Below are 24,705 nucleotides of genomic sequence, written 5' to 3' on the forward strand. Positions count from 1 at the left end.
TATGTAAACATAACTAGAGCTTACTTATTACACCGTAAACAGCCATATCCATTCAACTCTTTTTTGCAAACCAGCATTGCTCCATAACGCAACCAAATTTTTGGTAAGTTTTTACATAATTTGCATGTGTAAGGCTAGCACTTAGTTTCTACATGAGCAACAGCCATTTTTCTCGTCATTTTTATTTTTGCATATACTTTGGAAGGGCATAGCTCGAAAACGCAACTGAATCGAGATCAGTCCTTATACGGTTTCCATGAGCACAACTAGTACTTACTTTCTATACCATCACCAGCCATATCCATATCATGTAATTTTTGGTAACGATAACTCGTCTTTCAGGTGCCATAAATACTTATGTCAACCACTCAGGGCCAGCAGAGTAGCATTTTGTCTTCAGAGAGTTGCCCTCTAACCTCTGAACTCAACAAAATCCATATCAGTGATGGTTACCAAATTTGTTGTGACCCCCTAATCTAGATGTAAGCTAGCTCTGTAGGTACCGAATTTCATCAAAATTGAATAAACTTTTGTGCCATAAAAAGCTAGCAGACAGACAGACACACTTTCGCATTTATAATATCAGTATGGATATCAGTATGACAACCGTTGAACGGTTCAATCAACTTCTAATGTTACCCACTTTAACTATTTGTAATGGTAGCATTTAACATTTTTTAAGTTTGCAACCCTGTGACCGCACCTCGATCCGCCATTGTCACTTAATTTCTGTCATTTCATTTCATTATCACCGACATTTGTCAATAAGTCGTGGCCGCAGACTTGCCGAGTGCCAAATCCATTTCCATACACCTCAGACCGCTAAAAAACACCAAAATGACTTCCAAATTACAAGAATACAAGGACACAATAGAGCGCAGTTTGAACGAAAAGGGCAAACCTTGGACGAAATTCTTCGAAACGGCGGAAGCAAAGACCGGCGTGAATAGGGTCTACATATTTGTTGGTAAGATTTTGCTTTTTGTCGGTGTTGCGTTTATTTATATCCTTAGCCGGTCGTTTTGACTGTTTTCTCGTTTTGCAGGCTTGGTAGCGTTCACGGGGTTATATTTAGTGTTTGGATTCGGCGCGGAACTGATATGCAATAGTATAGGGTTCGTGTACCCTGCGTATATGTCTATGAAGGCCCTGGAGTCGCCCGCCAAGGACGACGATACGAAGTGGCTCACATACTGGGTTGTATTCGCCTGCTTCTCCATCGTTGAATACTTTTCTGACTTCATTGTTGGCTGGTTTCCGCTCTACTGGTTGATCAAGGTTAGTACAACATATGCTAGCTATTTAATTTAATACAATTAAATGTATGTGTAATTAAATAATGTGGTGTACTTATAGATAAATTTGTAAGAATATTGAATATTTTATTAATAGTTCTCATCTATTTTTTATTAAAGCATGCAATGATAGTTAATTATAATTAACTAATTACTTACAAAGCAGAATAAATATACTTATAAAAACATACATACTTTAGTTTACATAAGAGCGGCGATAGCTCAGTGGTTAAGACATCAGCCTTCTATTTGGAAGGTCAGAGGTTTGATCCTGGGCACACACCACACCTCTAACTTTGGAGTTAGGTATGTGTATTTGATGCAAATAAATATCATTTGCTTTGATGGTGAAGAAAAACATTGGGAACCTGCATGTCTGAGAGTTTTCTATAATGTTCTAAACAGTGTGTAAAGTCTACCAATCAGCACTGGGCCAGCATAGCAGACTATGTCCTAAACCCTTTTCATTATAAGACTCGAGTCCTGTACTCAACATTGGGCTGGCAATGGGTTGATCATAAGGATGATGATAGTTTACATTTAATTTAAACAATATAAAATATTGACAGATTAATCATTTTTCCTGACAAAAAATATTGTACTTAAGACACATACATACTATGATAATAATTATAATATAGTCATTATGAGTCACTGAAAACATTAACAAAGGTAATTTTTCCATTCCATTGTCAACAGGTCATGTACACATGAATCACTAATAAATTATTATTAACATCATCTTCAGCTAATATACACCCACTGTTGGACATAGGTTTCTTTTATGAGGATGACAATCAGGATATGAGGCGGGCGGACGCCCCGCACACCCGCAAGTCAGGGCGTCCCCACCCCAATTGCCATCTCGGCCTGTCGCATACTATAGATGTAAAAGTGTCTGTTACCATTTTACAGACCAACTGCTTAACCGATTTGACAAAAGTAGGTACAGAGATAGCTTACATATTGCGGGCTACTTTTGTGCCAGGAAATTAAGGAATTCCCATAGGATTTTTAAAAACTAAATACACATGAAGGAAGTCACAAGCATCATCTAACAATGACATAAATAAATGATTATGCCTATGGGTCAGTCAGATCTTGTTTATTTATATATTTTAATTACATAACCACTATAGATAAAACAACAATGTAAGCAGGACAGTGGGCCATCACAATATCTTATTACAATACCTATTAATCTACTTCTATGATAGATGACTAATACATTATAATTATTATTGTGTAACATCTAATCTTGGTTGACTTTATCATAAATCAGCATTATGCTTTTATACAAGTTACTATCCTAAATGGATGTGTTTCTGTCATTGTATCTCTTATCTCCCTTTTCGGTTTAATTTCAAGTGTAAAGGGGCTTTGAATATTTAGTATGGAGCCTATTTTCTTTTTTTAGGGTTCCGTACCTCAAAAGAAAACACGGAACGCTTATAGGATTACTTTGTTGTCTGTCTGTCTGTCGGTCTGTCAAGAAACCTACAGGGTACTTCTCGTTGACCTAGAATCATGAAATTTGGCAGGTAGGTAAGTCTTATAGCTGACATTACGGGGAAAATCTGAAAACCGTGAATTTGTGGTTACATCACACAAAAAAAATTAAATTGTGGTTATGAACTAAAAATTAGTATTTTCAATTATCAAAGTAAGATAACTATACCAAGTGGGGTATCATATGAAAGGGTTTCATCTGTGGTTTGGATGGGTTATGGCATGACTATGGGATAGTCAAAGACCAGGAGAGTGACATGGGCTACTTTTTATCCCGGGAAATTAAAGAGTTCCCACGGGATTTTCAAAAACCTAAATCCACGCGGTAGTCGCGGGCATCAGCTAGTATTAAGTAAGTAGCTATATTATAGTAGTATAGTAGTAGTACTTAGTAGCTATATTATAGTAGTATAGTAGTAGTACTTAGTAGCTATATTATAGTAGTATAGTAGTAGTACTTAGTAGCTATATTATAGTAGTATAGTAGTAGTGCTTAGTAGCTATATTATAGTAGTATAGTAGTAGTATTTAGTAGCTTAGTAGTAATAAGTAAGCTAGTATTAAGTAGGAAAGGCATTCCGAACCAGTGGTAGATGCATCCGACGATTCGAAAGTACTTGTGAAAGTTTACTTGAATAAAAAATATATATTATTAAATAGTATGGATTCCATTTGGAATTTCGATCCCCAGCTAACACTATTGTTGCGATACCCGCGTATGGAATTCCATACTTGTGTAACTTGAAGCGTGGCCTTGTAGATTATACCAAATTTCGTTGAAATTATTTACTGTAAACAAAACCTTTCATAATAAAAAACACCGGTCAAGTACGACGGACTTCCAACACGAAGGGTTCCGTACCATCGTACATGAAATTACACTTTTTAATTTTTTTGCGATTTAAACACAAATTTACGGATTTCAGATTTGATACTTGTGTTATAAGATATTGCTATCTGCCTGATTCTAGGTTGACGGGAAGTATACTATAGGTTTCTAGGGTTACGTACCGCAAAAGGAAAAACGGAATCCTTATAAGATCCACTTTGTTGTCTGTCTGTCTGTCGGTCTGTCAAGCTAATTGAATAAAATATTTTTTATTTAACTGACTCCTGACTCGCACTTGGCCGGTTTTTAGGGTTCCGTACCTCAAAAGGAAAAACGGAACCCTTATAGGATCACTTTGTTGTCTGTCTGTCTGTCTGTCAAGAAACCTACAGGGTACTTCCCGTTGACCTAGAATCATGAAATTTGGCAGGTAGGTAGATCTTATAGCTGACATTTGGGGAAAAATTTGAAAACCGTGAATTCAGGGTTAGATCACACAAAAAAAATTAAATTGTGGTCATGAACTAATAATTAGTATTTTCAACTTTCGAAGTCAGTGACTATATCAAGTGGGGTATCATATGAAAGGTCTTCACCTGTACATTCTAAAACAGATTTTTATTATTTTTATGCATCATAGTTTTTGAATTATCGTGCAAAATGTCGAAAAAATACGACTGTAGTACGGAACCCTCATTGCGCGAGCCTGACTCGCACTTGGCCGGTTTTTTATGAGGTACTTCAAAGCATGCCGGTCCTTTACCAAGGTTGCCTCCGATAAACAAAATTCAAACTTTTTCGTTGAAAGTCAATTTTGATAATGAATATTAAAATAGTACCTACTTACGTACATATATTATTTTTTCCATCAAATATACCGACTGGTAGTAACAATGTGCGATTGTTGCTACAATGGCTATTGTTAGCGTTGTTAACACATATCCGCCATTAACGGAGAGTTAATTATATGTTAGAAAGTCGTTATTGATTTATATATGTATTTGTTTTTCTCTTATCAATGCTGATAATGGCACGTTGTTCAGTCGACCTACATAAATGTATATCTGTATATATAAAATTCAAAGTCCTGAATGACTGACTGACTGACTGACTTATACTATATCAACGCACAGCCTAAGCCGCTGGTCCTAGAGACATGAAAGGAGGGTGTGTTCTTTGTAAAGAGTAGTTATACACTAAGAAAGGATTTTTCGAAAATCTACCCCTAAGTGGGTTAAGTGGGGGTTTGAAATTTATGCAGTCCACGCGGACGAAGTCGCGAGCATAAGCTAGTCTAAATAATATATAAAAGGAAAAGCTGACTGACTGATATATTACCGCACAGCTCAAACTACTGGACTGGAGTTTTGCACGTTATACATTGCGGTTTTGAAAAATATTAAATTACTAAAACTACAAAATGAGGCACATGGTTATTGGCATTGGATTGTGTTTAGGTAGTATAACAATAACGCTAAGTTTTTGCTATCGTTCTGGTTACAACCTGTACATGTTTTATCAATTTCCAGTCATCATCATCATCATCATCATCATCATCATCATCATCATCAACCAATAGACGTCCACTGCTGGACATAGTTCTCTTGTAGGGACTTCCACACGCCACGGTCTTGCGCCGCATGGAACCAGCGGCTCCCTACGACTCGTCTGATGTCGTCCGTCCACCTAGTGGGGGTCTTCCAACGCTGCGACTTCCGGTGCGAGGTCGCCATTCCAGCACCTTGGGACCCCTATGTCTATCGGTTGTGCGAACTATGTGCCCTGCCCATTGCCACTTAAGCTTCGCAAGCCGTTGAGCTATGTCGGTTACTCTAGTTCTCCTACGGATCTCCTCATTTCTGATTCCAATTCTCAATTTCCAGTGCATCTTCGTAATCTGGTGCTACCTGCCGACCGACTACAACGGCTCTCTGATCATCTACAACCGCATCATCCGCCCCTACTACCAGAAGCACCACGGCCGCATCGACGACATGGCCAACTCAGGTAAACCCACATGACGACCTGACTTGTGAGTTGCTGTGACCCTCTCCACTACCACCACGCTGCATACAGCGTTCAAATCCTACCCGTTGCACTATTGTTGAACCTACTTCCCCCACGCACAAACTATAAGGTACAGACAGACCGATCCCACCTAAGAGCGGTTACGCACTCATCCGATCCGAATCCATGAAAATACGGATCTTTAAGATAGGTTTGCGCGTGAAATATCTTACAAACATACCCTTTACCTGATTGGTAAGACAATCTCGATGACATTATTATTACGATACATAAAATAAAGCTAACAGAATAGAATAATATAGTAAAGGTTTCCGTTTTTGAAGGTTTTTTATAATTTTTTTTAGATGTCATCAAACAATTGGTGCAAAACGCGAACAAGCACATGGATAAAACTCTGGGTGCTTTGAACAAAAAGCTCTCCGAGCTTCATAAGGATTAGGTTGGATTAGCTTGCTAGGATCTGGTAGGTATCCGGGGAAATAATCAAATGCTTCTCATATGTTCGCTTATTTGTTCGGCTTCTGGGATAATTATTATTTTATTCATATAGAAACATGCACATGAACTAATGACCGAATACTGAAAAGTCTATTGCTATGTCTATCTTGTTATTGCTCTACTGTTTGACTGACAGTTCGTGACTTCGTGAGTTAGCTACTACAGACCGTTCACTGTAACTTTTCCTCTGAAGTCTCTGACGTTATGTTGGCAGATTTAAATCTCTGGGCGCGACTTGAGAAATGGCTTGAGAGTAACTTGGTTTTTTTTAGACGGAAGTAACGTACGTCACTTCCGCTGAAAATGGCCGCCAAACAGATCAACTGTTTTGAGGTCGCCATGTATTGTCGAGGTGGTAGGTACCAAGTAGTAAGAAAACTCCTTAACTACCATGATATATAAAAAAACCAGATTCATTTTCAAAAAATGTAAACTCGCATACTATAGGCAGTGGACGACGAGAAACGAGTAGACCTAGAAACTATAAACGAGTTGGCGATCAGCGGGAAGCGAGTGTGTAGTTTCGATAGTTTTGTCGCCGGGCTATAAGCGAGTGTGCAAGTGCGACGAGCGATTACTCGCGCCATTCGCCCGCGGTCGCTCAGTCCTGTGCAAACCTGCGCGCGCGTTAAACGAGTTCAAGCGAGCGAGCATCGCTGAACGAAATCGCTGAGCGAGTTTATTTTTGAAAATCGCCGCTCAGCGACAAAACTAGTAAAGTGAGTCGTCGCCGGCAGTGTGAACAGTCAGAGAGCAATTTTTGATATATGCATCTCTTTCGTTTACACGGAATGTACGTTTATTGTGCGTTTCTTGAGAGAGAAATTCGCCGATAGTTAGTCGTTTTCTCGCCGGCGGCGCGGCGGTCGGACCACTGCCTTAAGGTTTAATTCTTATGCGCGTAAAGATTACACGCACTAATTTTTTTAATAAATTAACAGGCATAGACATCCGTGAGTTGGTGCAAGGTGCAAGCAGGAAGATTACTGACTCAATGAGAAAATTAAAAGATTGACTTGTTTTCGATCGCGCGATGTATGTTTTAAATTTTTTTTCGTCGCAATATAATTGATAGTTAATTTGCATAGTGTAGTTATTACTTATTGTTGTTAGTTCGATGTATTCTAATTGAGTTAATTGATAATTCCATCCGTTAAAATACATGCTCAGTTTCAGACCACGCCATTCCGGGTAGTGACTGGATGACCAATTTTATAGTTTTGTGCTTTTTGTCTTCGCATGTATTGTTTAGAGTTAATTCCATTTATTAAAATACTTGCTCAGTTTCAGACCACGCCGTTCCTGGTAGTGACTGATGACGATGACTGTTGACCAATTTTATAGTTTTGTGCTTTTTGTCTTCACATAATATAATAATATGTATTGTGTCGAGTTAATTGCATCCATTAAAATACCAGCTCAGTTTCAGACCACGCCATTCCGGCTAGTGACTGATGACGATGACTGGTGACCAATTTTATAGTTTTGTGCTTTTTGTCTTCACATAATATAATAATATGTATTGTGTCGAGTTAATTGCATCCATTAAAATACCAGCTCAGTTTCAGACCACGCCATTCCGGCTAGTAACTGATGACGATGACTGGTGACCAATTTTATAGTTTTGTGCTTTTTGTCTTCACATAATATAATAATATGTATTGTGTCGAGTTAATTGCATCCATTAAAATACCAGCTCAGTTTCAGACCACGCCATTCCGGGTAGTGACTGATGACGATGACTGGTGACCAATTTTATAGTTTTGTGCTTTTTGTCTTCGCATGTATTGTGTAGAGTTAATTCCATCCATTACAATACATGCTTAGTTTTCCATCAGACACGACATTTAGGGTAGACTGATGACGATCAATTTTATAGTTTTGCGCAAGACAAAAATGTCTTCGCAACAGTTTCGTGTCCACCATCCAGATTTGCTTGTATGAAAATGTGTGTATGTTGCAACTTACATACGATTTTCATGTGGTAGACGTCTTAGCTCTTTGCACGCACGCACGTGACGGTTTTTGCATGCGCAGCAAACGCACGTTTAACAAGTGCCCGTCGACAAGACAGCAACTTTTTTTCTTGTTTAAAGAGCCGTGTGGACTTATGTGGTACATAATTATAAGCAAACACATAAAACTAGAACTAAATATTTAATAATTATTTTTACGACTGCAACTTTGAATATAGCAGCTTACTTTGAATACTATATGGCGTTTTCAGCAGCGCGTTTTAGTTGCGAAAATGTCGCTGTGTGTGTGACTAAAGTATTGAAGTGGGAGACGAAATAGCTGTTAGACAAAAATTTTGTTCGTATGCGCGCGCCCTTTGGTTCAAATCAGTATCCACAAGTGATATGTGACGTCACAACCTTTGTCAAAATATGTGAGGTCAGGGGCAAAGTAGACGTGTGTTGTGTTGTGGTCTAATTAATTGGTTGTAACTTTATTTTTATTTTCCATATTAATATAGTCATTACGTTTGATTTCCCAATTTAATGCCGATTTCACCAGCGTCGAGTGACGTTTAGTCTTAAATATATAAAAGGAAAAGGTGACTGACTGACTGACTGACTGATCTATCAACGCACAGCTCAAACCACTAGACGGGTCGGGCTGAAATTTGGCATGCAGATAGCTATTATGACGTAGACAACCGCTTAGAAAGGATTTTTGAAAATTCAACCCCTAAGAGCGTGTCCACACGGCGCGTTGCGTTGCGTTGCGTCGTCGCAACGCAAATATTTTGACGCATAGCCGGCCACACGGGCGCTGCAGCGTTACTATGACGCAGTCAACGTTCCGTCGGCGCAGCGGCGACGCACAGTTGCGGCAAGTATTTTGAAAAAAATTCGCAGTCAGTCTATAGCAAATCATGGATCGGAAAAGACGTCTAGCATTGCTCCTATTACTACGTCACCGCCGAAATCGACGCAAGATCACAAGACGGTACTGGATCAGTCCTTTCATTTCATTAAGAAATCGTGATGGACAGTTTTTTTTTTTAGAATATCGGGAGTTGCTATTAGACGAAAAGAAGTTTTATAATTTTTTTAGAATGAGTGTATCCAGCTTCGAATGTTTATTGAAGTCCTTAGAACCACACATACGAAAAAACTATACTAATATGAGGAATCCAGTGGAACCAGTAGAAATGCTGGGAATCACTTTAAGGTAACTATATAAATATATTTAAGTAATAAAAATATAACAGTTTTTTTGGTTTGTTTAATTAGTAATCAACTCACAAATAATCAGCAATTGTCATAATTTTAAATTTAGACATTATTTAAGAGAGTAATCAACTCACAAATAATCAGCAATTGTCATAATTTTAAATTTAGACATTATTTAAGAGAGATATCATCCAGTAATTACAAATTAGAAAAATCGTATTCAGTTTCTTCACTTGCTTGAGATGTTTCTGGAGATGTAATTGAATTATTAAAATCAGAAATGTATGTACTTTGAAAATTTGCTGTTTGATACCCATATGGTGGTTGGTGAGACGTTGATGGGCCACTCACATATGATGATGTTTGTCCATACCGCATTTCATCTATAATTTGTATAACTTTACTTTGGAAACGGAGAGTTTCTCGGTCGGAAAATTCTTGAATAGATGGCAATATAGCTCTGAAAAAGGACATATGGCGATTTTCCGGCTCCTTGAGAAGTTTTAGTCCTTCTCTTTCAAACTCATCCATTTGCATTGCCCTTTTGCGCGCGACTGGAACATAGCGCGGAGTGTTGTCTGTGGTAATGTCATCATTTGTAGACGTAGATTCATTGTTGATTTCTCTAGGCGAGTCTAAGCTAGATTCGGTGGCATTTTGTTCCACTTTTCTCAAAAAAAGGAGTTGATTGTATAAATGATACTTCTTCAGTTTCGTAGCGCCCGAGCCCGATTTTGATGCTTCTTTTAATTTTTTTGAATATCTGAAGTAATTATCTTTTACACTTCTCCATTTTTTTATTAAATCATTACCTGCAAAACCAATAGTAAACATGATTTAATAATTTATACATAGTGAATTTCTCGATAAAATTTAATGACATATTCAGATATCGTTAACAAACACTATGTGACCGACTCTGGAATCGTGAAAATATAACAGCTGTTACATACAAAAAGCAATACCTACTGAATCAAAATGTATGCAACAGCTGCTATTTTTTTCGCGATTCCAGAATTAATTGGTTACATAGAGAAAGTTATTTGCTATCGATGTCTGAATATGTCAGTATTTTTTTTCGGGTATCTATCTATCTCATAAATGCATATTATAATAATTATTTTCTTTTCAGATACCTAGGAAGTGGAAATTCAATAACTGATTTACATTTCAAATTCAAACGGGGAAAATCTACTATTGCATATATAATACAAAGAGTTTGTCGTGCTATATGGACCAATCTTCTTCGAGACAACATCCCTGAACTGACAACTGAAAGTTTCCAAACAATAGCGAGGGGTTTTGATGTAAAGGCAAATTTTCCTCAATGTGTTGGTGCCATCGACGGCAAACATATCCGCGTGTGTAATCCTGCAAATAGTGGCTCACTTTTTTTTAATTATAAAGCCTTTTTTTCGATTGTGTTGCTAGCTATTGTGGATTCAAATTACAAATTCGTATTTGTCGACATCGGTGCATACGGAAAAGAATGCGATTCAACCATATTACAAAATTCTAAACTGTACGAGCTAATGATTAACAACAACTTACCACTACCTCAACCCCAGCCACTCTCTGGTAGCAATATACCAACCCCGTATGTATTTGTGGGTGACGAAGCTTTTGGACTGAGCAAACATATTATGCGTCCATATGGCGGTCAAAATCTCGACTTACAACAAAAGGTTTTCAATTACCGTCTAAGCAGAGCCAGAAGATATGTCGAATGCGCTTTTGGGATTATGGCTAACAAATGGCGCATTTTTCACAGACCGATAGACGTGTCCTATGACTTCGCTACTGACATTATAAAAGCATGTTGTGTATTACACAATTTTGTCGCTGATCGAGATGGTTTTAGACAAAGAGATAAATTTGCTATAAGTGTTGATGAATTTCTCCCAATACAACCCGTACATGAAGAACAGACAGCACCGAATGTCATAAGACAGCAATATGCGACCTATTTTATGACTAGAGGAACTCTGCCTTGGCAGCTAAATAAGGTATAATTGTATTATGAGGGTTTTCAAGATTTTCTTGCACCGCCAATTCCGCGATCAGTAAAAAAATAATATTTTATACCTACTCAGCGTAGTCTAGGTTAGTTTTGAGCTAAGTAATAAAATAGTACTCACGCTAATCTAAATTCCCTAAGTTTTAAAATTTTAGAGTGTCGAGATATTAATTTTGTACTGATCGCGGAATTGGCGGTGCAAGAAAATCTTGAAAGCCCTCTTAAATAAAAAAAACATAAATATCTGTACTGTGAACTCACCAACTTTATTTTTTCGTTCAGCTGTGAAATTCTCGTAATCAGGAAATAAAACTTTTGATATGTCTTCCCAGGCTTTTGTTTTTAAATTTTTATTTTTAAAATCTACGTTTGACTTGTCCCATATAATTTCCCTTTCCTGTATCAATGTAATCAAGTAATCTATGTCAATTTCTTCAATGGTATTCATTTTACCCTGCAAATAAAACTAATTACCCTGCAAATAAAACTAAATACAAAAACGTAAACGTAAAACGAAATGAGCTTCCGTGTATCCTCTCTGTCAACGCACAAGCAACTGAGCGCTGACGCTCCGACGTCGCACGAGTACACCCCCTCCCGCTTCGTCTCGGGGGCTGCTGTCCGTCATGTGTGCGTTGCGACGACGCAGCGCGCCGTGTGAACACCTTGGTTATTTGTATGTAAAACAACGCAGTGGTAGCGCTGCGTCGACGCAACGCTGACGCAACGCGCCGTGTGGACTGGCTCTAAGGGGGTGAAACAAGCGGTTGAAATTTGTTCTACGCGGACGAAGTCGTGAGTATAAGCTAGTCGAGTAATAAGTTGGGCGTAATGACAGTTTTTGTGTTAAAAACTTGCCAAAATATTAATTTTACGCACGGATAAGACTTATTTTACGTTGGTGAAATCGGCCCTTAGTGGTTTCCCAAAGCTATTTTTAATTTCCCTATGGTAGGTACGCATTTAAAAAGGTTTTTTTAAATGTCCCTGTGATATGTTTTATGTTAAATATTTTGCGCTCCCTTTTCCCTAATAGAAATATACAATTTTAGGTAAACAAGAATAGAGCTGTACACACATAGACAAATATGTAAGTAAAACCAGATGGACTGGTATAGCTTTGAAAGTTTGAATGTCGCGCTTTTGTTTCGCGGTGTAACCTGCACTACTAATTGCTATGCTATGTTATGTTGTGTATAGTGCGTACATTTTGAGATCTCACTCGCCATTTTAGTTCTAGGTCTAACTACTGTCATGTCAAAAGTACGATTTTAGTCCTTAATTTAAAGTTTTTTAAGGTGAACCGTACTTTTGACATGACAGTTGACACAGAGGTAAAATGGCGAGTCAGATCTCAAAATGTACGCACTATAACTTTATTATAATGTTGAAAGGTGTACCAAATTGAAATTGTCGTGTAAAATCTCTTACAATAATTGTCCGCCTCAGTTTTACAATAAATTACAAATCTAAATAAAACCATAATGCTTTTATCAGAGTTTGTTAACCTTGCACCATTTTACCTTTACTTTAATCATGGAGGTATGACTGCAACCCACTTTGCTTTTTTGGTGATCAAAGTTTAAGGGCGTTTGTGCACTCGTATTTATATTCGTAAAAATACGATTCGAAGTGGCCGTCATACAAAATGTACGTACGCTTGTGCCACTCACTTGATTCGTAATTATATGGATCTGTCAAAATACGAATTTAATGCACGTTTAATGCGTGCACGAGTGCACGTAAATTTTGTAAGACTGACACTTTTAATCGTATTTTTACGAAAACGAATATGAATAGAATACAAATGAGTGCACAAACGCCCTAACGGTAACCGTGACGTAACTTAACCGCCTGATATGCAATTGGCCCTAAGGCAGCCTTAGTAGCATAGTCATACAAGTAGTATGGTAGTATATAATTCATTAGATGTCCTCAGGAGTATAATGAATAAGTATAATCGCTGGTAGGCTGATAGGTATTCTATAAATTACTTCTAACCTTGTATGAACTTTGCACTAACAATGGATTGCTTATGAAATCGTTTTGTTGTATGTACGTATTTTCTGACAGATGCCTGCCCTAAAAACTGAACTAACTTCATTACTAAAATCGCAAATAAAAATACAAAAAAAATCATCTTTTAATCTATACTAATATTCTAAAGAGGTAAACTTTGTAAATCTGATTGTAGGGGGTAATCTCTAGAACTTTTTGATACTACTATTGAACTAGATTTTGAAAATTCTTTCACCAGTGGAAAGCAACATTATTCCTTAGTGACATAGGCTATATATTTCCTGAACATGAAAATAAATGACGACCTCACACCGGAAGACGCAACGCCGACATCAGACGAGTCGCAGAGAGCCGCTGGATTCAGGCGGGGCAAGACCGTGGCGTGTGGAAGTCCCTACAAGAGACCTATTTCCAGCAGTGGACGTCTATCGGTTGATGATGATGATGCACATGAAAAATGAGACCCAAAAAAAAAATTAGTTTACCCCCTCGAAAACCTTGTCAAATAGTATTTTAAAATCATGAGTTTGCGTCATTGTAACGCCAATTAGACGCCATGACTGTTGGAGAACCAAGGCAGTTTGTACAATTTTGATAACCCCATTTTTTTTCTATTTTCCAGCCTCGCGCTTGGTAGCGGATGCAGTTAGGAAGAACAATTAAAGCCTCAACACAATTTTTCATATATCGGAGGACTAAAAGTACAAAACATCCGCTGCACTCGCTTTATATATCGCTTCGGTGCACTCATTGGACGCTAAATGAAAAAAAACTAAAAATCTATAGACAAAAAAAATATTTTTTATACATCGAAGTTGTGTGATTCAACAAAAGTTGAACAGTCTACGTAAAATAGTAAACGATCAAGTTTTTTTTTTCTATATAACGGTTTAGGGAAATTATTTTTGCGATGTGATCACTGTATTATTTTTATGGTACAAAAGATGGTGGTAAAATTTGAGGAGAAACTTGATAAGAGCTAAATGTTTGTAATAAATAGCACCTCTATCTTCCCTGTTTATGGCAAACTAGATCTGCCAGCTGATCTGTGGTGGAAGAACCATGTTGGGACTTGGGTTGGATTTAGGTTTTTAAAAATCCTGCGGGAACTCCTTGATTTTCCGGGATAAAAGGAGCCTATCTCACTCTCCAGGTCTCTAATTATACATATGCAAAAAAATTCATCAATCCGTTGCGACGTGATTGAAGGACAAACCAACAAACTATAATATGGGTGTTGATTGTAGTTTTTAGTTTTTATCAATTAGCTCCTGAAATTCTCCCACTGTCTCTCCAGCTGTTAGTTAAGTGTTCTTGTATGATTGTGACGGTAGTTTTTGACCCGTTTTTAGGTTGAAAATTGTAGTTTAATTCTTTATTCTTGGTCAGATATAAAAATATTAAGTTTCCTGGATAGTAAGTCTTGGCCCTCAATCGCTGACATTTAGGTGCAACGCTCACCTGGAGAATGAATGCAAGAATTATTTTGACAAAAACTTATCAAGTCGACAGGTGTGCATTGCTAATGTAACACATGTGACGTCAAACTTTGACAGTTCTTGTATGAAGAGGTATCAAATTAATTGACTTTATGTACCTAATTACTGTTTCAATAATAATCAGGGCCTAGCATTACTATGTTTTTTTTCTTATTTTTAAGTTGAGCGATGGATTTCTTTTTATAAGTATTGTAGAATGGTTTTGCTCAAGGATTGTTAGTTTGACATTTGCATTGTTAAGTTTGTTTTGTGAGACCAATTTTTAAGTATATTTGTAGATTTTTATACAAATATACTTTGATACGATTATAAAAATTGAAAAAACAATATGAAATTACATAAAAATTGAGTACATTATTTTGACAATACTCCTAGACTATAAAATGACGTCATAGTATAGCTTAGATGAAGTCTTATTATTACCATATTAATTATTTGTGGTGGCTTAAATAAATATATAAATATAATTCATAAAATTTCTTTAGTAATTTATTTTTTTTGGCAAAAAATAGCAAAACTTTAAAATTTTGTAAAAAAAAATCAAGTCCCCACAATTTTGTAGATGTTTTAAAAATTCAAGAAAATGCACTGAAGTTTTATATTAATTAATACATTGTATAGATATAAATTATCTGATTATATACCTGTGAATAGCCAGTCGATTATAAAATCTAGCTTAATATAAGTAAAATGTGAACTATTTTATTAATGAAAAATAATATTAATTGTTTGATTTATATTACGTTTTATCTACAAATCTAACAAATTTAATTCTTGCCATTAGGAGATTATATTATAAAAATATTTTTTAAAGAATTTCCAATATTCAACCAAAGTCTAGAAATAAATGCTGTAATGCAACATTATTTGCATTTTATAAAATCTGCTATAGACAGGTATATCATCGAAGTGTACAAGTAAATATTTTTAATCATGTATTTTGCTTGTATTAAGAAAATTGCATAATGTTAGTGTGCCTTCCAAAATTTTTGGCTGAATCGATTGATGTATTCACGAGGTATTGTTATTGCTGTTTTTTTCCACGTAATAAAAGGAATTCATTGCAGGTGACATTGTTTTTTTTTAACTTTACCTGAAAAATTCTTAACTGTTGAGAATTTCCTTCTCGTAATATGATCTTAACTCAAAGTCGCTAAAAAGTGAGTTACGATGTTTTTTCTTGAAGGTGTCGATGTTTCCATTTCATCCTGCATTATTATGCAGATGGTATATTGGTATATTTACCATCTTCATTACGACTAGAGTAAAAATGTTAAAGTTACCTAGTTTTTTTAGTCTGGAAGTTGAGGTGGTCATAAAAATAAAAGTTTGAATAAAACCTACTTTAATATATTTCCTAAAATGTAACAATAAATTAATTATAGACTAAACTCATTGTGTACTCTCTTTAGGCAGTTCAGCTTTAGCTTGATTTTCTCTCTCAGCTTTTCTGTTCCTCCACGCTGTCATGTACGACCGAGGATGGATGGGGAAGAAACCAGCTAAACCTGTAGAATTAAAAAAAATACCCTATAAGTGTACCCTGAGTAAAGTGCACTTTACTCAGGTTGTGATCTATTGAGCGCACTTCTACTTAGCTCAGACTTAAGACACGGTTAAAAAGAGATGGATTTATGCCAGCTATATGAAGCTGTCTCGTTTTAACAGTGTCTTAAGGCTGAGCAAAGTCAAAGTGTGCTCTATAGATTTCAGCCTCAGAATGCTAAGACTTAAGACTGAATTAAAACAAAACTGATTTATACATCTACATAAATCTGTCTCATTTCAAGTCAAAGTGTGCTTTATAGATCTCAGCCGCAATGCAATCACTAAAAGGTAATGAAAGAAATAGGACTTTTTGCCATTGCAGTGGAGACAAGTACCTACTACTTTAACTATTACAGTTACTATTACTAACCTAATACTGTACCTACTACTTTAACTATTACAGTTACTATTACTAACCTAATAGTTCACCAACAGGGTTGGTGACATGCGCCCCCTGTCCGAGCCAGAACTTTATTCTCTCCAGATTTAAAGCCACAAGTTTCTCATTGTTGATATTGGGCATGGGGTCGTAGGAGCCCAGCTGTTCTATCACGGGTTGACTGTTGATTCTTTTTCTCTGAAAAATGCAAAAATGTTTTATTACATAACTAAGCCATGCCCGTGACTTTGTCCACGTGGACTTTACAAATTCTTTTTTTAACTTTTATTCACAAAATCTATTGACATATTAAACATTATGCTGAGACACTATTTAAGCCAAATCTTCGTAAAGCAGGTATATATGGTAATGCTTATTTTACCCCCTTTGGGGTTGTATTTTCAGACAACCTTGCTGCTCGGATGTCCATGTCAAAATAGCCATCTCCATCCCAAATTTCAGCCAGATCCGTCCAGTAGTTTAAGCTGTGCGTTGATAAATCAGTCAGTCAGTCACCTTTTTCTTTCATATAGACTACTTTGACAACCTCACAGCCCTGAGTCTTACTTAACCATTCTGTATATACTTAATCACATAGAGAAAGGTGAATCTAAGATGGACAACTTGACTCGATACAGACAATTAAAATTTTTCCATACTTATTACTTATAGCAGTCTTACTTGAGGTAAATATCTTGTTTATTTGCTAGAAAGACCGTAAGCAATGTTAGCCTAGAGGTGCAGAGTTTGTGCGTTTTAATCAATTAAGTATCATTTACTTTACGTTAACAGCTATTCACAAGTTTTATTTAGAATCTTTTTAAACGTTGAGAGATGAATTTGCTCTTGTTATGCTTATCATAGCAGTAATATTTATATATTTTAATCAAGGTACTTACGTGGGTTACCGAGATGTGATAGAATGGTCTATTTGTACATCCTTGGCGTATAAGGCGAATGGATTTCGCAGCTCTAGCAAAGTAGCGTCCTGTACCGCTTGCCGGAGGCAGGGGCATTGTTGTATTTGTTAAAATTATCAAGTATTTTTTTAAAATACACTAAATAACCTTAAAATAATTTTTCACACTTTGATTTGACAAATGACAACATGACAACTGCGGACTGACATAACAGACGTCAAAATTATTGATGTTGACAGTTAAATGCTATAACCAAAAACTTTATAATACAACTTTTTTTAATCTATATACACAATTCAGGTTTCACTGCGGCTCTGCCTCTGTTCCAAATGGTTCCAAATTCCAATCTATCCATAAAAAGAACTGGAAGGAGGTTTATAATATCCAGAACATTATAAGTGGAAAAAATCGGTCAAGTGCGAGTCGCACAGAAAGGGTTCCGTAGTCCGTACGATCTTTTTAATTTTTTTTTAATTATTCATGGCGGCAATAGAAATACACATTCTGTAAAAAATTCAGGTCTCTACATATTATAAGTAGGTAGTTCACGAGATACAGCCTGCTGACAGACAGACGGACGGACAGCGGAGTAGTAGGGTCTCATTGGAACCCTTCGGGTACGGATTTAGCTTTTTAAAAATCCTGTGGAAACTCTGCAATCTTCCGGGATAAAAAGTAGCCTATGTCCTTCCCCGGGATGTCAGCTATCTCTGTACCAAATTTCGTCAAAATCGGTTGAACGGTTGAGTCGTGAAAAGCCAACAGACAGAGACAGACAGACACACTTTCGCATTTATAATATTATAGTATTGTAACACTTGTTACGTAGGGGAAGGGCTGCTGCGGTCAAAGAAACGCTGCTTGCGCGACATATCCACCTAGTGGTGCCATCTGTTATCGCTGTTGGAAACTAACGATATGTTACAGTATGCATAAATAATATCTGTCCCGGCTGTACTCACGTGTCTAGTCGACGTTAGCCCGACTAGTTTCGTTAGTTTAGTTTATAATATTATTAGTATGGATTGTATCTGTCACTCATACCCATATAACGTTTTGTCGGTCTCAACGACGGAGACAACGCTCTACAAATCCACTATCTCCTAAAGGACGATTTACATTATTTTCTGCCGCGATCTATACCTACCTTACTATCAGTGGTGTGCACAGTGTTTGAAGCCAGGGTAAGCATTAGTTAGGTAGGAACCTATTTAGTGGCAGGTCATAATGAAAAATATGCATTGTGCCATTACAACTGGGGTAAGCAGTGCATTTATGCCTTTATGACCTGCACGCCACTGCTTACTATGGGTAGGTACGCTTGGTGTTACGTGTACTTAGGTATTTAATTCGATTTTAATAAATCATTTAACTACATACATAGAAAAACTTTTTATTAAATTCAATACTAACCACCTATTCAATTTCAAAGTGATCTACAATCCGAACATGTTAAAAGTTAAGCATGAGCTAGGTAACTTCCGGTCTGTAAAAGCCTATAAAACCATTTTAAATATTAGTTTATTCTGCATCCGGGAAATCTCTAGCACATCCTCAATCTTCATAGTGCCTATCTTAATGTTTGTATATCTGTTACCTACTAGGTAGGTATACTTACTAAAACATAATATTATTCTACGTACCTACTTGTATGTATGATTTAAATTTTTAAATTTAACGTTAGGTAAATTAACCTAAGTACTATAATAATAATAATTTGTATGTGATAGCAGTTAGTTACACCTAAGTATAATATACAGGGTGGAATTTTGTAATGCCACCTGAAGGTAAAGTACTCTTAATACTATAGATAGAAAATTTTACTCAAAGAAAACATTCCTTTATTTTTGAATAGAAGGAAAACTGCATTCAAAGTTTTTCGAAAATTCGCTTGCCACACCCGGGAATCGAACCGACTAAAATATGAAAAATTACAACCTGTACTTTTATTGCATCGATCGTTAGGATCAATTATAAGGATGAAATCTCTCTAAGATACTTGATAAATTAAAATTAAAGGAAAACCATCTGATTGTGCCGTTTGTACCAATCCAGGTATTAAAATGGTTATTAATGTAGGCAGTAAGTGGCTGGAGCACCATCTTGCTGTAGAATTATTTGGTTTCGCTCTTGCTCGGGGAAACCATTTAACTCATTTCTTAAGAGATCTAGTATTTCAAGATACTTGACAGTGTTTAAATGACTAGATGGATCTTTGCGTCAAAGAGACTTGACTCATTGAATTTATAAGTCCAGATCTCATGGTTTTCCTTTCATTTAATTTAGAAAGTATCTTAGAGAGATTTGATCCTTATAATTGATCCTAACGATCGATGCAATAAAAGTACTGGTTTTAATTTTTACAGATTTTAGTCGGTTCGATTCCCGGGTGTGGCAAGCGAAATTTCGAAAATCTTTGAATGCAGTTTTCTTTCTATTCAAAAATAAAGGAATGTTTTCTTTGAGTAAAATTTTCTATCTATAGTATTAAGAGTACTTTGCCTTCAGGTGGCATTACAAAATTCCACCCTGTATATATACTCGTGCCTATTTAAGTAGTTATACTATAAAATAAACTAGCTGATAATGCTCGCATTTTCTTCTGCGTGGGTAGGTCCCTATAAAACTAGCTTAGTTTTCACCATGTTTTGACACTAGATATATACCTAGACCTAGGTAGTGCGCGACAGGATAAGATGGCAATCGGGGTGGGGACGCCCCGCACAGTCCCCGCACTAACCCGGCGCGGGGTAGTGCGGGTGACGTGCAGGTGTGTGGAGCGTCACCCCGCCTCATACCCCGATTACCATCTCGACCTTTTGCGTACTTACGATGTTTTCCTTCACCGTTAAAACACGTGATACACTGAATAACTCTGAAAAGTTAGAGGTGCGTGTCTGGGATCCAGCCCTCGCCCGCACTGGGTTAACCCCGGGCGAGCGCGAGTGACGTGCGGATGTGCGGGGCGTCCCCCGATTGCCATCTTAAACTGTCGCGGACTATAGTCAGACCTACCTATATACCTAGTTTGTCTTACTAATAAAAAATAGTGCAACAGTTTCAGAATCCCCATTTTCGGTTTTTATTTCTCAATAACGAACACAATAGTTCACTTAAATATCGAGAATAAAATTAATATAACTGTAAATTAATCATAACAGTGTCACAATCTTGTACTTAACATTAACATGAATGTTACAAAACATAATTATGTAGGTAGGTAGTAAAAAAATAATTTGTAGGACATTAGAACATTTATACGGTTGACAATACTGGTTTGTAGGGAAGAGGTCACATTAACATATTCAGTTAGGTTTTTTTTTGTTAATGTTCGGTGTTCATAATTTCTCTAAAGCGCTAAAGCGGTATTCAGTATTCATAAGTGATGCTGTAACGTTAATGAATCCTAACCGGAGCGCGAGCCTTGGTCTGCAATTAGTTCAAGATACCCGCGCCGTCGAGTTGCATCTACACTAACACCAAGTATTTACTTCATTTACATTTCAACGCCCAAGAGTAATTTAACAGAGAAATAATATCACTAAATGTCTTTGGGATGATCTACCACCTACAATCACGCCGCAATGGATCAACGGATTGACCTGTGTTTTTTTTATTTATTTATTCAGATACAAGTTAGCCCTTGACTGCAATCTCACCTGGTGGTAAGTGATGATGTAGTTTAAGATGGAATCAGGTTTAAGTATGCCGTATGGCAGTAAACCCATATGCCCCTTTGGTTTCTACACGGCATCGTATCGGAACGCTAAATCGCTTGGCGACACGGCTTTGCCAGTAGGGTAGTAACTAGCCAAGGCCGAAGGCGGCCAGACCAGACCAGACTATTAGAAATTATAAAATTCTAAACCCCTATAGGCTAGTTTTATCCTGGAAAATCAAAGAGGTCCGACCGGATTTTAGAATATCTAAAACTACGCGGCATCAGTTGGTTTTAGTTACTTAGTTTATAGTAATATTTAATATGGATATACATATAAAATAGACTAATAAATAATAACTGTCCCGGCTGTAGGTACTGTGAGTGTTCGAAACTAGTCGGGCTAACGTCGACGAAACACGTGAGTACAGCCGGGACAGATATTATTTATAATGGAAACCACTCACGGTAGTTTAAACGCAAAAAATAGACTAACTTCTCATATTATGGATTTTGTCAGTATGAAAACTTAGAAAGCAGTTTAATTTACTTAGGTACTACGAATTACAATATTTCTACGTTGTGAGTGACCAAGCCTTAATCGGCTGCTACGCGTACCGTATTGAAACGCTACGGAGGCGCTACGAATTTTCCGGTAGGGTGGTAACTTGAAGAAATCCAAGGCCTGTAACTAGCGAGGCTAAAATGTCAGAATTTGCAGTTTTTCTTTAAAAAAACGAAAAATATCTGGAGTTTAAATGGGCATAATTTGCTTTATACAACCTACTTTTCTCTGTCTGAATAATTTCGTAGTAATAAAAAAACTACATCACTATTCCCGATTGCAACCAGCCTGACCGATATATACGACGATCTCAAGACAGAGACAGAACTACGTCCTTTACGTAAGCCGGAAAGAGATAAAACATTTAAGTGGGTCATGGGATAAGAGGAACTTCAAGCAACGGTCTACATGTAAAGCGCTTTACCGCTGGATTTCATGGAAACGGGAGGCTGAAAACAGTGGGCTATAAATAACCTGAAGTCTGAGGTTAGAGGTATGATATAATAATTGATCGTTTTGGTAATATTTTTTAGCGTTCGTAAAATGATTGTACTATTTTTTGATTATAATTAATGAATTTGTAATTCGTCAGTACTTATTGTAATGTAACTAACTTGGTTTGAAAATGTAGATACGCTACTCGTTTCTCCCTAAGAACCTACCTACTATTCAACTCTTTATTCATTGCCAAAATTGTTACATTTGTAAGATAGTGGTGATAATTAATTACGTAAACTACGAGGGTTCCAAACGCGCCCAGGTCTGAGAAGAGCCTACAACAAACTCAGCCAGGTTTGTGGTTTTTACTTTTTATCTTGAAACATGAATAGACTAGACTATAGGCTTATTTATCTACCTACAGTCTACACCTTTGTTCTCTACCCAATCATCACAATTCTTCCTTTCAAAAGTTAACCATTAAAAACTCCAGTAGGTCGATGAATGTGGATTTGAAGAATATTGAATCGTCTGATTTCAATTGTTATTGGTAATCAATTTCCACAATCAGATTTTAAGAAGAAGATTCAAATAAGTAAGTTTTCCAATGTAAGTATCATTTAAGAGTTTTGGAGTTCATTTAAAACAGAAACATGACAGACAAACACACAGATCCATAACTTCTAAGCTTGCTTACTGTGTAGACGTACGGGATTGTAGGTAATCTGATAGAAAAATCCATATTTTCATTGGAATTCCAAAAAAATGATTATAGAACTACGATCAGAGAGTCAGACACACCTCTGCTCCAGTTTATTGTAGTACATTTATAGATGATACGGCGTCTAGCGTACGCGGTGGGCGAGCGGCGTGCAGCGCTGAGCCCGCTGAACGTGCGGGCGCGCGCATGCGTCCCGGAGCGCGATCGATGTGCGCCGCGTCCCGCTCAGTGATCGCGCGCCCGCCAGCCAGTGGAGTGCACCATGCGTTCGACGTGAGGCGGGAAACACGGCAAACTGTATCTCCGCGAGTACGCCGGCGAGGAGGAGCGGCCGCCGTGCCGGGAGGACTGGCGCCGGCAGGAGTGGTCGGGCGCGCGGAGCCGCCTGCCGCAGGTGGACCGCAGCCCGTCCCGCCGCAGCCCCTACCTCGCGCGCGATGACGAGCCGTCGCCCGCGCCCGACGAGCGCGGCCGCTCCGCCTCCGCCGGGGCGCACCACCGCGCGCGCCCGCGCCCGCTGCGCTACCAGTCGCTGGAGCGCGACTACGACCGCTCCTACGCGCCGCCGCCGCCGCCCGAGGATGACTACTACCGCCGCGAGCCCCCGCCGCTGTTCCTCGGCGAGCTGCAGTCCCAGAACTCGGACCTGCAGCGCGAACTGGGCAACCTCAAGAAGGAGCTGGAACTGACCAACCAGAAGCTGGGCTCCAGCATGCACAGCATAAAGACCTTCTGGAGCCCGGAGCTGAAGAAGGAGCGGGCGCTGCGCAAGGAGGAGAGCGCCAAGTACAGCCTTATCAACGACCAACTCAAACTGCTCAACCAAGAAAATCAGGTCAGTCGCTTCTTTCTTGTGACTATCGATTTTCTGACTCTGCTTTTCCTATCCTAAGAGCTAATTCAGCTCCTACAACTTACTCCTGAATAGATAATATTATAATGCCTTTAGATCAGAACAGAAAGAAAACCGAAGACCTTTATTCCAGAAATTAGTAACAATGTTCAGGAATACGTCAATTGAAAATATTGCCCAATAACCTGATACCAAATTTCCATCTAAGCATCTTCCGCGCAGAGTTACAAATGCATAGTATTTGTGGTCCTGTACGCCTACCGTTCGCGCTGCGTCCTACGCATGCTTGGGATCTGTTCATTGATGTCACACTCATAGGTTAATGGGGGAATCTCGAGATGATCCACTTACGATCTATATTTGGGATGACTTCATCCCAGGTCTTGAAAATCATGTTCAACACATTTCCGAAGAAGGCTCTTTTACTGTAAAGGTTTAAACTTAAAGATTTTGCTTCTTTTGGGTTTTTATTGCGACTGAAAAGCGAAATTTTTAAGACATTAAATTTATAGAACTAATTTTCACATTAATAAAAACAAATCATATAAGTAACTAGCTGACCCGGCGAACTTCGTACCGCCTAACAGTCGATTCTTTTTCTGCCTGAAAAAGGCGACTGTTAGGCTGACTGTTAGGCGGTACGGTATTTTTTAAATTTTTCTCTCCGTAAGAACCATCCTCGTGCTTCAAGGAATATTATAAAAAAAGAATTAGCGAAATCGGTTCAGCGGTTCACGAGATTTACGATGA

At 37.7% G+C, this 24,705-nt stretch overlaps 3 protein-coding genes and 1 long non-coding RNA gene across 9 annotated transcripts in view; 3 read left to right on the forward strand and 1 right to left on the reverse strand.

Moving 5' to 3' along the window:
* Positions 1 to 729: 729 nt before the first annotated feature.
* ReepB (Receptor expression enhancing protein B) lies at positions 730 to 15,939 on the forward strand. Of its 4 annotated transcripts, XR_011236969.1 has the most exons (6): positions 730 to 967; positions 1,046 to 1,278; positions 5,517 to 5,640; positions 6,006 to 6,124; positions 12,408 to 12,445; positions 13,997 to 15,939. XR_011236969.1 is itself a non-coding variant. In XM_034970536.2 (5 exons), the coding sequence occupies exons 1-4, from the start codon at positions 838 to 840 to the stop codon at positions 6,098 to 6,100; spliced, it is 582 nt and encodes a 193-aa protein (XP_034826427.1). In that variant the 5' UTR covers positions 730 to 837; the 3' UTR covers positions 6,101 to 6,124; positions 13,997 to 15,939. The 4 variants fall into 4 exon arrangements, 3 of the variants coding, with proteins under 3 accessions (XP_034826427.1, XP_034826431.1, XP_034826430.1); XM_034970536.2 differs by lacking the exon at positions 12,408 to 12,445; XM_034970540.2 differs by lacking the exon at positions 6,006 to 6,124 and having other exon boundaries at positions 731 to 967.
* LOC117983896 (uncharacterized) lies at positions 9,195 to 11,688 on the forward strand. The gene is made up of 2 exons (XR_011236970.1): positions 9,195 to 9,336; positions 10,471 to 11,688. It is a non-coding gene; the product is annotated as an uncharacterized lncRNA (long non-coding RNA).
* A 262-nt stretch (positions 15,940 to 16,201) lies between the features above and the next one.
* On the reverse strand, positions 16,202 to 17,926 carry mRpS16 (mitochondrial ribosomal protein S16). The gene is made up of 3 exons (XM_034970541.2): positions 17,700 to 17,926; positions 16,839 to 16,998; positions 16,202 to 16,381 (listed from the first exon to the last, which is right to left on the reverse strand). Exons 1-3 carry the CDS (start codon positions 17,814 to 17,816, stop codon positions 16,266 to 16,268), a joined length of 393 nt encoding a protein of 130 aa, XP_034826432.1. The 5' UTR covers positions 17,817 to 17,926; the 3' UTR covers positions 16,202 to 16,265.
* Positions 17,927 to 23,674: 5,748 nt separating this feature from the next.
* brp (bruchpilot) overlaps positions 23,675 to 24,705 on the forward strand; it is a 54,392-nt gene continuing 53,361 nt past the window's right edge. For all 3 annotated transcript variants that reach the window (XM_069499943.1, XM_069499942.1, XM_034970530.2), the window contains exon 1: positions 23,675 to 23,937. In XM_069499943.1, the coding sequence (XP_069356044.1) occupies positions 23,815 to 23,937 (123 nt within the window). In that variant the 5' untranslated portion in view covers positions 23,675 to 23,814. The remainder of the gene's footprint in view (positions 23,938 to 24,705) is intronic.

The sequence above is a fragment of the Maniola hyperantus genome, chromosome 7, assembly GCF_902806685.2.
Source record: "Maniola hyperantus chromosome 7, iAphHyp1.2, whole genome shotgun sequence".
NCBI lineage: Eukaryota > Metazoa > Arthropoda > Insecta > Lepidoptera > Nymphalidae > Maniola > Maniola hyperantus.

What these genes read in the sequence shown, in the direction of transcription:
- ReepB (XM_034970536.2), top strand. Translation starts at nt 838, where the DNA reads ATGACTTCCAAATTACAAGAATACAAGGACACAATAGAGCGCAGTTTG. An exon ending in TAGGGTCTACATATTTGTTG is followed by an intron (nt 968 to 1,045) that starts GTAAGATTTTGC and finishes CTCGTTTTGCAG; the next exon opens with GCTTGGTAGCGTTCACGGGG. An exon ending in CGCTCTACTGGTTGATCAAG is followed by an intron (nt 1,279 to 5,516) that starts GTTAGTACAACA and finishes CTCAATTTCCAG; the next exon opens with TGCATCTTCGTAATCTGGTG.
- mRpS16 (XM_034970541.2), bottom strand. Translation starts at nt 17,816, where the DNA reads ATGCCCCTGCCTCCGGCAAGCGGTACAGGACGCTACTTTGCTAGAGCT. An exon ending in ATCACATCTCGGTAACCCAC is followed by an intron (nt 16,999 to 17,699) that starts GTAAGTACCTTG and finishes TGCATTTTTCAG; the next exon opens with AGAAAAAGAATCAACAGTCA. An exon ending in CCCTGTTGGTGAACTATTAG is followed by an intron (nt 16,382 to 16,838) that starts GTTAGTAATAGT and finishes TTAATTCTACAG; the next exon opens with GTTTAGCTGGTTTCTTCCCC.